At 36.7% G+C, this 17,401-nt stretch overlaps 1 protein-coding gene across 1 annotated transcript; it reads right to left on the bottom strand.

Moving 5' to 3' along the window:
• Positions 1 to 4,182: 4,182 nt before the first annotated feature.
• Positions 4,183 to 5,064, bottom strand: LOC148692906 (uncharacterized). Its single transcript, XM_088680263.1, has one exon. It carries the CDS (start codon positions 5,062 to 5,064, stop codon positions 4,183 to 4,185), a length of 882 nt encoding a protein of 293 aa, XP_088536389.1.
• Between the last annotated feature and the right edge of the window lie 12,337 nt (positions 5,065 to 17,401).

The following is a 17,401-nucleotide window of genomic DNA, read 5'->3' on the forward strand; positions in this document are numbered from 1 at the left end:
TTAGTTGACTATCGGGCTCTCGCTCGCTTCTCGGGCTGTAAGAAGAGAACAAAGTTAGTTCTGAAAGGTACCTTTGTCGAGCCTTAGATGTAGGCCGGGAGGCTCGCAATCAAAACTAACTAAATGCTAAGGCATGCCACTGCCATCTCTGTATGGCAAATGTAGAATGAGTGTATTTAAGTCGATTACTTGCGCCCCAAGTTATTCTGACTTCTCATCATCAAAGAATTGTCGTGGATGAGTTAAATCCATATCAAGTTCTTTTCTATGCCTTAAGATCAAGGAATTTTGTTTATCTTGTATGCTTTTTACAAAGTAGGGGTTCAGATCTGATTAAGACATTAGTTTCATTTACTTTTGTGATAGTAAAAGTACTCAGTGAACCAGATCTGAAAGTTAATAGAACTTTGGATCATCAAGAGATTGAAAATGACTTGCATATATACTGAGGGATACATTATAACACCAATCTATTAATGGAAAGGCAAAAACAAAGAGGGTCGGGCAAGATTTCACCTTGTCAGGGCAAGGTTAAAACGTCTTGCAATCTTTTTTTGTTGCAGTTACAAAGGGTTAAGTAATAAAGAGGGATGAGGGGTAAACGAGTTTACACAAAAGAATCAATACTACAACATTTGGGGAAGGTAGCAGAGCTTTTACATAGACAAAAGATGTCTTTCTGTGGGAAATCTAGGGCAAAAAAAGGGTGCAGAATCTTGACAAAGTGCAGCTTTCTGAGTATTTGCTTGACTGAGAGACAAGTTGTATATTTGTTTGTTTGATTGGTTGAGTGTCCTTGTTTTTGGGCCTTCTTCCTCATTTTATAGACGAATTAAACCCAATTGTGCTATTTCTGTTCTTGTCCGAAAGTAACTAAAGGGTAATGAATCATCAACATTTTTACATGTTCTACCATCCAAAAGTACTTTTGGGCCGGAAGTAGGTGGATTTCCATCGGTTGTCACTTCTCTTGTAAACACCTAGCCTTTGCATTTAATAGGGGCCGTCATTTTGTCTTGAGATGGATGACCTAGGCTTGACTCTAGGCTTCAGGCATACCTTCTTTATTGAGCTTAATTGGGCTTCCTTCCATTTGAAGCCCAAAGTTTAAATATTAACCTAAACACATCGCAATCAAAATACGATGAAAATTGGGGCAAAGACCGTGGAATTCAGGAACAGTCTTGATCTTGATCATGGTCAAATTGGTCATCTTTAAGCACTGATGAGGAATCACTATCGTCATTGTCACCATCATAATCACCATCTTCTGTCTGTTCATAAGAGTAAAAAATCTTTTGGGCCAACATGTAATACTTGAGTTTTCTTGATGCAACGTCTCTATCTTGATCATGGTCAAATTGGTTATTTTCAAGCATTGATGAGGAATCACTATCGTCATCAATGTCGCCATCGTAATCACCATCATCCATCTATTCATAGGAGTAAAAAATCTTTTGGGCCAACAGGTAATACATGAGTTTTCTTGCTGCGTCGTCGTCGTTAGAAGCCATGATCATAGTAAACAAACAAAGATATTAAACATGAAGAAGACTTGCAAGACATAAGTCAACGAAAAGAGAATATTAACTAGGAAATTAGGGTTTCTATTCTAATGGAGACCCCCCCTCCCCCCCCCCCATGTATGTATTTACAGGGCAGGGGGAGGTTAGACTTATCAGTACAACCCAGACATTAAGGGAAACGTTTTTACACACATTTTTTTCACTTCATACACACATCTCTTATTTTGTAACCATTAGATTGAACGTAAAATAAACGGCCCAGGTTAGCAGACGGTGTACAAATGGTTAAAAAGGGTGTGTTAAAATCACTACCCAACAATTTCAAGTTTTTATAAAGGGAAATTTTATTTGCACATATAATCTCTTTCTACACTTATATTATTTTTAATTCAAGAATCAATATCTCTTTAAATTAAAATTTACTACCTACAATACCCTCGCAAACTCAATTCAATATGTAAATGTATCTTTACACCCATTTAGAAAATAAGATCCCAAAATCAAGGATTTGCTGTGAAGATTATTGAAGTTCTTTTAAACTGTAATTCCTCAAGATGAACCAAATAGTGAGCCTTATATGCTTCGAAATATCTAACTGTCTAGTTTATGGAGAATTTTAAGGTTAGAGATTCTGATTTTTTTTAGGGACGTTATTGCTATTTTAGTGTAAACATCCCTGAATCAAAAGTTTTCTATACAAATGAATGAATCTTTCCTGGGGATAACTTCACAATGCTCTATGTTTGATTGTTATCCAAGGCATGAAGTTCATCCTTCATCGCATTTCTCCACTCAGGAATTAGTTGAGCCTCTTGAAAGGTTCGTGGTTCAATGTGATGAGAGAGCTAGGAATGTGGCATGATTGGGGTGAACACAACTATAACTCAGAACTTATGGGGTGTTTGGAAGTGAAGGTGACATAGTTTAGAGCCTTGCTAGAGGTTGTCGAGCACGCACAGAATTACACCTTGTAGGAGGTAAAGTGGGAGCCTCTTCGTGACTTTCATCTTGAGTAGACTCAATACCATCTTCCAGGTTTCTTGGTTGAGAAGACACATGAGTAGTTTTACTCACAATCTCTACTTGTTCATGATTGCTAGTGGCTTCTAGATCCAAGTGCACTGAGTGATTAATGCACGCAGGCAAGGGAAATAAATCACGCATTAGCTCCCCCTTTAGGGAGTGAACAACCTCCTTGGAGAAATAGGGAACTGTTTCCTTAAATCTTACATCCCTAGCCACAAGCATCTTGTTAGTAATAGGATGAAAACATTTGTAACCTTTTTGGGAGGATGAATATCCCATGAAAACACACTTCGTAGCCCTAACATCCAGTTTGTCACGGTGCAATGCTTGAACATGAACAAAGCACATGCAGCCAAAGACTCTCAAATGTGATAAAGTTATATGTCTTCCTTTAAGAGTTTCATAAGGAGACTTAAAATCTAAAGCACGACTAGGCAATCTATTGATTAAATAGGTTGAAGTGAGAATGGATTGTGACCAAAGTTTCTTTGGTATGTTCATATGCAGCATCAATGCACGAGTCTTCTCATGTAAATCCATGTTCTTTCTTTCAGAGATCCCATTTTTTTGTGGGGTTCCCACATAGCTTGTCTGTTGAACAATACCACGAGAGCTCAAATATTGACACATATTGTTGGATAAGAACTGAGTGTCATTGTCGGTTCTTAGGTTCTGAATGGTTGACTGAAATTGAGTTATGACAAGTTGATGAAAGTCTCTGAACATAGTGAAGACATTATTATTTTTTTATTTTAATAGATATAGCGATGTTGTTTTAGAAAAAAATCCAAAAGATAACAAAATATTTATATCCATCAAAAGATTCAATAGTTGGCCCTAAACATCGGAGTGTACAAGTTCAAAAGGTTTGCTAGCCCTAGACATTGAGGAACTAAAAGGGAGCCTAGTAAACTTGGAGAACTGATATGTATCACACATTACAGATGATTGATACTTTTTGGGACAGAGTTTAAGCAAAACAGTCTCTACTGGATGGGCTAATCTTTGATGTTAGATTTTTTAGTCCTTGGAAGAAATTGAATCAACTTGGAATGCTTTGACTAAACGAGGTTCCTTGCATAGGCAGTAAAGACCATTCAAGAAGAACCCTTCACCATTCCTCTTCTTGGTGAGAAAATCCTGAAACATAACACTACTTGGTGAGAAAATGACAAGACAATTTAGGGTTCTAGTGATATTTCCTATTGACAGAAGTTGAAAAGGAAAGGTAGGAACAAACAATGCAGTAGACTCAAGGTTGTTTGAAAGCAACTTTACTTTTCCCACGCCTAAAACCATGGCCTTTTTTCCATTAGCAACTAACACATAAGAGGGTTTTGACAAAGTTTGAAAACTGTGTAAGTTTAAGGCTTTGTTTGTCATATGGTCAGTGGCTCCTGAGTCGATAATCCAACAATCATGTTTAATACTAGTGTGAAGAGCAATTAAGAATGCACTAAAAATACCTAGAGCTTGCTTCTTGGTATATTCTCATTTTTAGCAAGGAAACCTGCGAACTGTCCCAGTAGAGCAGTGGGATTTTCAGTTGTACTCCTTGAGCTTTCTGCAGCTTCTCTATGTCCCTTGGTTTGCATGTATATTGCAAAGTCATTTATGAGCGAGATAGGATTTAAAGTGAAGTCCTGAATGCTCTTAGGGAATAAGGTATAGTTGTGATTTGCTGCATGCTGAGGTTTGTATGAGCCAGTTGGAACTGCCTTGAAGGAATCATTATGTGATCCGTGTTGAACTTAGGTTTCAATTCGAGGTGCAAAATCCAACACATTTCCTCCACGTGACCTACAACGTCATAGTAACTGCACTTCAAGTGTGGATTTTTATCCTTGTAAGACCTGCTGTCTGAGGGTTTATGTTTGGCAACATATATTCTTGACTCGTAAATTATGGAATTCTTTTCCAAGTTCATCACCCTTCTTCGAGCTTCCTCACGTTGAACCGTGGCACACACCGTTTTGAAGGAAGGAAATTCGACAGTCATCAGGATGTGACTCATGAGATCCTCATAGTCTGAGTTTAAACTCGCATTTAACTGATATATCTTGTCGTCTTCAACTCTTTTCAGAAGAACTGCGACATCAATGGTGTGAGGTAGATAAACATCTAACTCATTCCACACAGTCTTGAGACTTCCCAGGTGCTGCACAAAGGTTTTTCCATCTTGTTGAAGACTAGCAATGTCTCTCTTTAGCTGAAACACTTGTGCATAATTATTTTGATTCCCATACATGTCTTTCGTAGATTTCCACAGATCGTGTAAAGACTCGGAATAGTTGAAGATTTCAGCAATATGTTTCTCTATTGAGTTGAGAAGCATTGACATGACTTGTTGGTCTTTGCACAACCATGCTTCATATGCTTGGGTAGAAGACTCAGGTGCTTCAACTCCTCCATTGATGAACCCTAGTTTTCCTCTTCCACTGAGAGCAAGAGACACTGCTCTAGACCATGGAAGATAGTTGAATTCATTCAACAAAACTGAACATAAACGCATATTCGTATTTATCTTAGTATCTGAAACCAAAGAGGGAGAACTTTGTGAGTTTTCTCCCCCAAGGTTTACTGAACTTTCTTCAGCCATAACTAGAGCTTGAAGATGAACAACAGCGGAAAAAAAATAGGCAGAGATAGGTTAAGGACGACATTGCTCTGATACCATGTGGAAATTTTAAGTTTGTTTGAATGTATTTTTTTCATAGATTAATTGAATGTACAAGGGGGGATATATAATGAGGTAGAAGGTTACAAGCAACCCTAACTTGGCAAATCCTACTAACCCGGTAAACCCTAAAGTTGTCACTCTTTAAATTAAGGGAGTGCAGCAAGTAGCTAGCACACAACTATCAGCAAATCATCTAGATGTCAATAGCACACAACTATCAACAAGTCATCTAGATGTCAATCTTCCTCAAATTAAGGGATTAGACTTAATAGAGAATCCCATGGAAATAGGGAACATAAAATCTGGCAGTATCAATCACCCCATATCGTCTAATATCCATATGCAGTATTAGTCACCACATACCGTCTAATAACTTTTACCTTCACTAATTGCATATATTTTGGGGTCTCATGCTAATTAAACTCAGTCACAGTTATGCAATCACTTTAATAATTTTATCAACAAAGTTGAGTAATTGGAATTAGACTGTCGTCTCCTATGTTATGAGATGGCACCCACTTATAAGACAATTCTTTTTTTCTATTTTCTTTTTTTTTTTCTTTTTTTTTTCTTTTTTTATACAAGAAGACGGTTAAAATCGTCATTTACAACTTTTTTGTACTAGTGAACCGTCATTTATAACTTTTTTTTGTACTAGTGTATATGTACACTCTAGCAACTTCGTAAATATCAGTTGATCCTTGAAAAATCATCTTAGTTACAACTTCTTAAATCTTTGTTATCCTCTACAACTATGACAAATTTTTGTGTATTAATTCTAAACTAATCTATGGCTGTCACACTAATACTTTGTTTCCTAGTTTCGTTTCTTAAGATAAGGGTTGCAGATGGACGTGCGGGCATGCCCTCTCCGGTTCTTCTCTTGTCCAAAGTCAAAAGGGTACCTGCAGAAATGTAACTAGCTCATGTCAATGGATGCTCATGCATTCTATTTCGCGATGAACGTTTATTCCACTCCACTGAGCACTAGTAAGATCTCGCATTTGTGTCGTGTTTTTTGATTTCGCGATATACTCGATATCTCAATGGGTCTTGTCGTGTCGTGTAACACCCGTTAAAGTAAACGGGTAATATGACCTAACTTGTTAATATTATCAGGTAATATGACCCGACATGTTACCCATTAAAGAAAATATATTTTAAATCAATAAAGAATGGAAATGAAAAACATAATACTAAATTAGTATATGCATACCACATGGTCACGTAAATATTACTTCAAAATATATATATATATATATATATTTTATATAATAAAAATAAAAATAAAAAATAAAAAATAAAAACATTTGTCTTTTAAGTATTACATATCCCAAAATACAAGCCTAATGAAAAAAAAAAACATTAGTACGTTACTACAAAATAAAAATATTCAAGGATATGCAAAATCAAGGGAGTTGTGTTTCAAGGTTGAGGAACCTTGCATGTTTTTTACAATAAAACCCTTCAATTTTCATCAATCACCAAATGAAATTGTATTGGAACTTTGACTTGATACATTGTCTTCAAGAGTTATATTGACAATGTTTTCATTAGGCTTTAATGTCTTTTATAATTTTTAAATCTCCCTATTTGCCTACAGTATAAATAAAACTTAAACTTTTTTAAATTTATATAGAATAGTAATACAATAATACATATTTAATATACAATATATACATATACTCTATGTAGAGGTGGCAAGTCAACCCACTAGATTGTTAATGGGTACCTGTTAAGATTCATTTAATTTAATATCACCATAATATAAGGGTGAGATTGGTAGTGATGATGATATTGTAAGGTGAAATTAAACTAATGGGTCTTAATGGATACCCATTAACAACCCAATGGGTTGATTTGTCACCTCTAACTCTATGGCTATTGTATTTTATAGTAAGTTTTTCAGTATAAAAAATTAAAATTATCAAAATAACTTTTTTCTTAACGTGTCGAAACGGGTTACCCGCATATCACCTTTGTGTAAACCTATTATGAACCCATTATTAACGGGTTCTTATCGAGTGACCTGATAACGACCTAATTAGTTATCGTGTTGACTCGAAACCTGTTATTTTCGTGTCGTTTACATGTCGTGTTAATGGGTCACGTAAGAAATTGTCGGGTCTGCTAACAATGTAGATGTTAGTGCAGATTAGCCAAGTTTGCGTCTTACCAAGTGCGAACGGAACTATATACAACAAAGCCGGTTGGCCATGGCCGTCCATTGAGTTCAATATACATGATAAGGAGACCTGCAATTGTAATCGCCAAGCAACCATTCATAAGTAGGCAATTGTAGGTTACGCTAAACATCATTGAATTGAATCATTGACCTTTATTTTCTATATATAAACAAAAAGCGCCATGCCGATGAAACTCTGAATCAAGCTCAATCAGATGCACTTTTTGAATGCTTTGTTTAGGAAAAATAAAAAGAAGTACAAAATGCCCCAAATTTTAGCACATTTCATACCTAAACCATAAGCGGTAAATGTCCACACAAAGTAACCAGATCGGAGCTTCTTATTTGTTAACCAATCGTAACTGCAAAGTTACCCACACAGTAATCAAATTAAAGAACTTTTGAGACAATGTGCAACTGTTGAAGTGTACACACTTTTGGTCTCTCGGTTTCTAGGTCACCAAATCCTAGATATCAAGGTCATCATTATCTCAAAGTGTAAAACAAGTATCTTCCCTTGACGTGATTAGCTACTTAATCTGGTGTTTGGTGTAATCTCCTTGCTTTAAGAATTGGATTAAGCCTAGGTTTATCCGGTCACTAGGTTTCCCAGTTGGTTGCTTGTAGCCATCTCTTTCTCTCATCTCTTCTCTCATATATACTTGGTCTATTGTACATTGAAATATATGAAATACATTACAATTTAAATTAGAAAATCAAAATGGTATTAGAGCAAGTTCTTTTGTAACCTATCTCTACCCATTCTTACTATTGCAATTATTCCTTCAAAACTTGAATTATGGCTGAAGAAAGTTCTATGAATCTTGAGGGCAAAACTTCACAAGGTCCTTCTTCAAAATTTTTTCAGATGTTAAGGTTAACACTAATCAACATTTATGTTCAGTTTTATTGAACGAACTCAATTACCTGCCTTGGTCTCAAGCTGTTTCACTAGCTCTCAGTGGCAAAAGGCAAATTAAGGTTTGTGAATGGATGATAGGAGCATATTTATGCAACTTAATTGGCTTGTTCTCGTGCATTTATGTTGTGTTTCCTTAGTTATTTTAGTGTTTAAAGTCACTTTTGTGTGTTTTCAGATTATAAAGCCAAAGTGTGCAAGAAGATGCAAATTGGAGTCTTTTGGAGCAAAAGAGAAATGAATGAGTTGAAGACTTGAAGAAATATGAATTCCTAATTGAAGATGGATTCCTACTCACATGAGGATTCCTAGAAGAACAAGGATTCCTACTCCAACAAGGATTCCTACTTGAAGTAGGAAAGTTAAGCCAAGGTTTCCCATTTTGGTAACCTTTCCTAATCTTAAAAGTCCTTATTTTCCAGCCACTTTGAAGGCCTCGTATGCACTTTAGGACACAAAACAAAGGCCCTAGACCCCTTAGGGACCTTTGCCGCACCTTTCCCTTTCTCCCTATCCCTTGCCGTGCAAGGGACCCCTTTTCCCGTCAGTTTTAGGACACTTCACCTTTCCTAAAGCATTAAGCCGCACCTCTTAACCTTTCCTTTTCCCTTGCCGTGCAAGGGGGGTCCTTATTTCCTATTTTCTGCACTTAAACACATTCCCCTTTCAAATAAAACCCTAGCCGCATATTTTAGCCAATTTCCTTTTAGTTTCTGATTTGATTTCCTAATTCTAGAAGCCTTTGACTTAATTTTAGTTAACCAAAATAAATTAGGGTTTTAATTTCTAAAAACCCTTTTAATACTTGGACTTAAGCCGCACCCTAGGATCATTCTTTCATCATTCCATACATTGCCGCAGCCACCATCATTCTTCCACCTTCAATCCACAACCTTCCATCCATTCCAGCCACCATTCGACACCTCCATACACTTACACACCATTGCAGCCACCTTCCACCTTTCTGCCGCAACCCTTTACCATCCTAAGTCCATTCCTAAACCAAAATCACATCCAAAATCACCGTAAGACCTTTGTGCCGCAGCAAGGAGAAGAAGAAAGAGGAGCTTGAACGTGCAGAAATTCAAAGTGGAATTGTTGGGCGTTCTAGGTGTAATCAATCTTTTGTTCTCTATGTTTAATTTCAATTTTGTTTCTCTTTCTGTGAACATGAGAGGCTAAACCCCTAGTTAGCTAGGGGGTGATTCAAAACCATGTATATGCTTGCAATATAAATTGATTACCTTCAGTTGGAATTTCATGAGTTGTGGATTCAATTTGTTTAACTGCTTGATTGATAACTTATTCATGTATGTTTATTGAGAGTGCACGCTTAGTTTTCATGCATGAATATGATGCTAGAATATAAGGGAGTTTCACCTAATAGTTACAAACTTATATTCACAAGTAGTGGAGGTCGCTTATAAACGTTCTCGTTAAATGAATTCTTGGCACTAGTTTCATGCTCATCATAGTAACGAATGCCTCGTCAACACTTATAGTTTTCATGTTGCTTAATGATCTTTGATTGTATCTTTATTGTGCTTTTCACGTAAAGGACTTTTGGAGAATGTTTTGAATTGTTGTATGCGTTTTCCCATCCAATTCATTAACTTAAGGAGAACTTGAAGGTTAATTTAAGCGAACCTAATTAACCCGGGGTGTTGAGTTTCATGATTCATCGAAAGACCAACTGAAAATCATCTTGTATGCAAGTGTGACATGTGTGGAGAAGAACCTTCTAGCTAGCATTCCATCCATATTTTCATCAAATTCGTTTTTACAATCTGTTTTCATTACAATCTGTTTTCTTTGTTTTAATTTCGTCAAAACTAAATCCCCCTTTACTTTAGTGTTTCAATTTAGTTAGAAAGTGTCTTAGTTTGTGTTTCTAAGTGTTTTGATTCAAGTTATAACCCAAATTCGTCCAAATTAGTGTTAGGTGTTCAAAACTGCTCAGATTGTGTTTTTAAGGCAGTTTTGAGTGTTTTGTTGCTGTTTTGAGTCTTTTGGTTTGTTTTAGTGTTTTAGTGTTTAGTTTTGCATTCTTTGAGTCTAGTTTAGTGTTTTAACCTTTGTTTTACGTTTTTGAGTCAGTTTTCAAGTGATTTAGCAATCCCTCCTAATCCCCGGTTTAGAACGATCCCTACTTATACGTATACTACAATTGTCAAAAGAGGGTTTTAATTTGTGTGCTTATATATTTCGCATCAATTTTTTGGTGCCGTTGCCGGGGATTAGCAAAGTTAATCCCTTTGCCGAATTAAAACAAAGAAAACAGATTGTAATGAAAACAGATTTTACGTGAAAAGCACAATAAAGATACAATCAAAGATCATTAAGCAACATGAAAACTATAAGTGTTGACGAGGCATTCGTTACTATGATGAGCATGAAACTAGTGCCAAGAATTCATTTAACGCGAACGTTTATAAGCGACCTCCACTACTTGTGAATATAAGTTTGTAACTATTAGGTGAAACTCCCTTATATTCTAGCATCATATTCATGCATGAAAACTAAGCATGCACTCTCAATAAACATACACGAATAAGTTATCAATCAAGCAGTTAAACAAATTGAATCCACAACTCATGAAATTCCAACTGAAGGTAATCAATTTATATTGCAAGCATATACATGGTTTTGAATCACCCCCTAGCTAACTAGGGGTTTAGCCTCTCATGTTCACAGAAAGAGAAACAAAATTGAAATTAAACATAGAGAACAAAAGATTGATTACACCTAGAACGCCCAACGATTCCACTTTGAATTTCTGCACGTTCAAGCTCCTCTTTCTTCTTCTCCTTGCTGCGGCACAGAGGTCTTAGGGTGATTTTGGATGTGATTTTGGTTTAGGAAGGGATTTAGGATGGTAAAGGGTTGCGGTAGAGAGGTGGAAGGTGGCTGCAATGGTGTGTAAGTGTATGGAGGTGTAGAATGGTGGCTGGATTGGATGGAAGGTTGCGGATTGAAGGTGGAAGAATGATGGTGGCTGCGGCAATGTATGGAATGATGAAAGAATGATCCTAGGGTGCAGCTTAAGTCCAATTATTAAAAGGGTTTTCAGAAATTAAAACCCTAACTTATTTTGGTTAACTAAAATTAAGTCAAAGGCTTCTAGAATTAGGAAATCAAATCAGAAACTAAAAGGAAATTGGCTAAAATATGCGGCTAGGGTTTTATTTGAAAGGGGAATGTGTTTAAGTACAGAAAATAGTAAATAAGGACCCCCCTTGCACGGCAAGGGAAAAGGAAAGGTTAAGAGGTGCGGCTTAATGCTTTAGGAAAGGTGAAGTGTCCTAAAACTGAAGGGAAAAGGGGTCCCTTGCACGGCAAGGGATGGGGAGAAAGGGAAAGGTGCGGCAAAGGTCCCTAAGGGGTCTAGGGCCTTTGTTTTGTGTCCTAAAGTGCATACGAGGCCTTCAAAGTGGCTGGAAAATAAGGACTTTTAAGATTAGGAAAGGTTACCAAAATGGGAAACCTTGGCTTAACTTTCCTACTTCAAGTAGGAATCCTTGTTGGAGTAGGAATCCTTGTTCTTCTAGGAATCCTCATGTGAGTAGGAATCCATCTTCAATTAGGAATTCATATTTCTTCAAGTCTTCAACTCATTCATTTCTCTTTTGCTCCAAAAGACTCCAATTTGCATCTTCTTGCACACTTTGGCTTTATAATCTGAAAACACACAAAAGTGACTTTAAACACTAAAATAACTAAGGAAACACAACATAAATGCACGAGAACAAGCCAATTAAGTCGCATAAATATGCTCCTATCAAATTCCCCCACACTTAGCTTTTGCTAGTCCTCGAGCAAAACAAAACAACTAAAGAAAACAAGATGAAACAAAACAAACAAAACATAACCTAAACCTTCCAACATTTGCCTCAGGAATTTCCAATGAAACATGACATGTCAAAGATCATTACTCACATAGCTTTTAGTCTTCCTTCCCCTCGAGCACATACTTAATCATAGTCACCATTCACTAGCTCGCATTTAATCAATTAAAACAACATTTTGAATGTAGTAACATGCCTTAGAGAATTCCCTCAATTCCTCACTAGTTATGCACTCAATTTTCACTCAGATTTTCTGACTACACACCCTACAATAGTTATATGTGAGAAGATTGATGTAAACATGAAAGACTAGTACTCACATATGTTATAACAAAGAAAGCAATTTCTGGAGTAATTAAACATGTTTAGATATGATCTCATGAATGGAATGCTACTACTTAGATGCGAGAACCAGTGACACCATATGCTCATACCAAATTCAAACTACACAAATTGAAATACACAACACTCAAGATAGAAGTCAAGGGTTGTAACGGGGCTTGGGGTATTGGCTAACAAGGAAAGATAGGGATAAACAAAAGTTCTTTAAGCAATATCAAGCAAAGTAATGAAATTAGGACTTAGAATTCACTTAGAATGCAGAAATCAACTTTTAGACATACAGGGAAGATTCAAACAACTCTTAAGGCCTAATTCATTGTTTTGGACCCTTACTTCAACAAACAATACTTTGGAACTCTTTTCACCTCTTTTTCACTTTTTTTTTTTCACAACGTTTTTTTCTAGCCGTGCCTATGGCACTTAAACTCACATCAATAATCCTTCCTCCACACTTATTTTCTGCAACACATTAATCAAAAGGAATTCATTTTTAGTCATGCTTACTATGCTTCAAGAACAAGGGTATGGATGGTCCTAATCTAGGCTAGGTGAGGATAATATGGGTTAACAAAGAACATGGGCTAACACGGCTCAATGGGGTTAAACTTAAACACATAATGAATTAAGGGCACACGGCTATTTGGCTTTGATGGTGGTCACTACACAACTTCATCTTGAATATGTGTTATGCAAATCAATAACATGCTTTGAATGAAATGGGCATGAGTTCTAGCATTTGGAACAAAGTGATGAAACGCCTTCTAAGTAGTAACCAAGCAAAGAATAATGAGATCATGCAACGACTTTAGAAAACAATGATACACAGATTATTACTCTCCAAATAAACGTTTAGGCTCAAGTCTCACAGGGATGTAGCGTTAGTTTGAGTTCATTCCTTCAAGCATGTTACAAAAACTAATTTTCCTTTGTGATTACTTGTGAATTCGTAAACTATAACTACAACCAAGCATAAACCAAAGAGTATATCAAACGTCCATCCATGTTTGTAACTTTCTTTAACCATCATGCAATTAAAAACCAAATCCTCATCATTGTGTTGGAAGGTAACCTACGACACAAACAAACACACAAAAACAACTCTTTTTGGGTTTTTCAAAACAATTTTTCAAATTTTTATGGGATTTTCGGATTTTTAAGTCAACACACACTAAAACACTCTAAAATAGCTTAAAAACACTTAAAAACAGCAAGGAACAACATTGGAAGTTATGGGTGATAAAATCCCACGAATTTGCATCAACAACACTTAGTTAATGGAAGCGTGGAAGTTTCAGATAGTTCTTCTCCCACGTACGATGCATGCTTTGCAAGGACCAACTTGTCATGTCTCTGCTGCTTAACACCATGGAGAAACATATTGCTGAGATTTTCAGTTACTCCAATTCCTCACAAGACCTGTGGAAGGCTTTAAATGATATGTATGGAAATCAAAATAACTATGCTCGAGTGTTACAACTAAAGAAAGATATTGCTAGTATTCAGAAAGAGGGGAAAACTTTTGTTCAAAATCTTGGGAGTCTCAAAGCCATGTGGAATGAGTTGGATGCATACCTGCCACATACCACATATCCTATCATTCTCCTAAAATGAGCTGAGGAAGACAAAATTTACCAGCTGTTAGGGAGTTTAAGCTCTGAGTATGAAGATCTAAGGAGTCACATCCTGATGAGTCAGGAGCTGCCCACTTTTAACAATGTTTGTGCTACAATTCAACAAGAAGAAGCAAGGAAAAAGGTGATGAAAGTTGAACACGGTCCAAAACTGATGAAGACTCGAGCATATGCCTCAAATTATAAGCACTTAGAGATCAAGGTGTACAAGGGCAGAAACACACACCTAAAGTGCAAATACTGTGATGCTATTGGACATGTGGAAGAGAAGTGTTAGGAACTCCGTCTTGAACTCAAGCCTAAGTTTAGCAAAGATGGAAAAATGCTACCAAGGTCCTCACAACAATCTCACTTCAAGACACAAATTAATGCTGCTCATCCTCTTCCTACCATGCCACAAGGATCTATAGAGTTCACTGCAAATCCATTGACCTTTATCAATGAGTTTGCAGCTTACCTGCAAGGTAAGGGACATAAGAGAGCTTCACTTGGCCAAAGGTAAGGGACATAAGGGAGCTTCACATGGTCAAAGTAATGGAGGGTGCTACCACACAGCTATGTTGGGATAGTTTGCTGGTTTTCTTACTGGAAATAAGATAGTACCACGTGGTGAAGCACTAGGTATTCTCGAAGCATTCTCTATTAACCTATTAGCTAATGTTGAAAATGATTGCTAGGTAATTGATTCAGGTGCCACTAATCACATGACAAACAAGGTCACATTTGCATAATTTTAAATCTTTTCCAAGTCCTTCACATGTGTCAATTGAAAATGGAAATAATGTCCTAGTTTCAGGCAAAGGAGGGATCACCTTGCTTTCGCACAAAACACCTTTCACTGCTTTATATGTACCATCTTTTCCTTTCCAACTTTTGTCAATTGGAAAAATCACAAACAACCTAAATTGTCGTGCTATTTTCTCACCAAATAATGTGATGTTTCAGGATGTTCTCATCATGAAGATGATTGGTGAAAGGGTTTTCATAAATGGACTTTACTACCTGTGCAAGAATTCCTGTTTTACTCAGGCTCTTCAAGCTCAATTGAAGTCCATAAATGAAAACCAACTTTGGCATAAGAGATTAGCTCATCCTTCTAAGACCATTTTGTCAAAATTGTTCCCAAGTATTTGTAAATCACATATTACATATGATACTTGTCAATTTTGAAAATTGACTAGGCTACCTTTTGGTAATACAATGTCTAGGACAAGGAAACCTTTTGAAATGGTACACATCGATGTATGGGGACCAACAACTGAATCAATGGAAGGGTTTAAATACTTTGTTTTATTTGTTGATGATTTCTCTTAAGTTAGGTTCTTATATCTTATGAAATCAAAAAGTGAAGTGTCTACTATTTTCAAGGACTTTCATATGCATGTTAAAACACAAATTCAATCAAATATTAAGGTTTTCAGGTCAAATAATGGCACTGAATTTCTGTCCAACAACATGATTCAATACATAACTGCACATGGCATTATTCATCAAACAAGCTGTGTAGGAACCCCACAACAAAATTAGGTAGCCAAAAGAAAAAATAGAGATCTATTAGAAAAGACTTGTTCTCTTATGATACGTATGAGTATCACTAAAAGGTTTCAGTCATTTGCCATTCTCAATGCCACTTATCTCATCAACCTATTTCCAATTCAGGTGCTAGTGTTTAAATTACCCTATGAAGTACTAAAGGCAAGGCCAATCGATTTGACACACCTCAAGGTAATTGGTTGTGTTTTCTTTGTTCATATCCAAGCCCTAAATCGTGACAAACTAGATGCCAGGGCAACCAAGTGTGTATTTTTGGGGTACTTTTCCACCCAAAAGGGATACAAGTGTTTTAATCCGGTCATTAAGAAGTGCCTGGTGTTAAGAAATGTGTAGTTTGAAGAAGACTATCCTTATTTCACACATAATGGAGCTGCTACAAGTTAGGGGAAGGAAGTATTTGATATATTTCCACTTCCTCAAAATTTTAATAATCCAGTGTTGGAAGAAAGCTCAGTTACTGCAACTCAAGATAATGGAAAAGTTCAAGATGACTCGAACACTTCCAGAAATCAAACTGGCAGTGAAAGAAAGATGGAACCACACTCAGATCACTCTCAGACCTCAAACAAGTCTCAAGTGATCAGGAGAATTCCTCTTTGAACAAGAAAACCTCCAGCGAGGTTGCAAGACTATGTGACTTACGTTTCACGATACCCCATCACTGAAAGTATCAATCTTCGTGGACTCTCCACAACTTATGCTGCTTTCCTTGGTGACATTGTTAAGCATTATGAGCCAAGAACCTTTCAAGAGGCAACTCTACTCCCACCGTGGAAATAAGCCATGGCAGAAATGCTTACATGGAGCCTAGTTCAACTTCCTCCAAGAAAAAAAGGCTGTTGGAAGTCATTGGATTTACAAAACCAAGTTCAAAGCTGATGGTTCCATTGAGAGACACAAGGCTCAACTTGTTGCTCAAGGTTTTACTCAAACCTTTGGAGTGGATTATAATAAAACATTTGCCCCCATTGCCAAGATGAAAACAGTGAGGGTTTTACTTTCTATGGCAATCAATTGTGGATGGTCTGTTTATCAAATGGATGTGAATAATGCATTCCTTCATGGAGAACTACAGGAAGAAGTGTATATGCAGCTTCCTCTAGGCTATGATCGCATTAAAGGTGATGTGGTGTGTAAATTGCGCAAGGAAATATATGGATTGAAACAATCTCCACGAGCTTGGTATGCCAAGCTCAGTTTAGTTATGGAAAAGGCTGGCTTTTTGCGGAGTAATGTTGATTCCTCATTATTTGTAAGAACTGGTACCAATGGGAAGTTGATGGTCCTTATTTATGTTGATGATCTCATCATCACTGGAGATAGTGCCATTGAGATTGAAGCTCTGAAGCTCTTACTACACCAAACTTTTGCTATCAAATATTTGGGGAGGTTAAAGTATTTTTTGGGAATCGAAATGGCAACATCTTCAAAGGGGTTATTTCTACATTAACGCAAATATATGATGGACCTTCTCAATGAAGCTAAAATGTTAGATTGCAAACCTGCTATCACACCTATTGATTGTAAATTGAAGCTTGCCATTAATGGAGAAACTATGCATGATGTAAGCTACTATCAAAGATTGGTGGGCAAGCTTATTTACATCATTTTCACTCGTCCGGATTTCAGATATACAGTGAGATTGGCCGGTCAATTCATGCACTCTCCCACTATGAATCATCTCAACATTGTT

The sequence above is a fragment of the Pyrus communis genome, chromosome 11 (genome assembly GCF_041283825.1).
Source record: "Pyrus communis isolate YQ-2024b chromosome 11, ASM4128382v1, whole genome shotgun sequence".
Taxonomy (NCBI): domain Eukaryota; kingdom Viridiplantae; phylum Streptophyta; class Magnoliopsida; order Rosales; family Rosaceae; genus Pyrus; species Pyrus communis.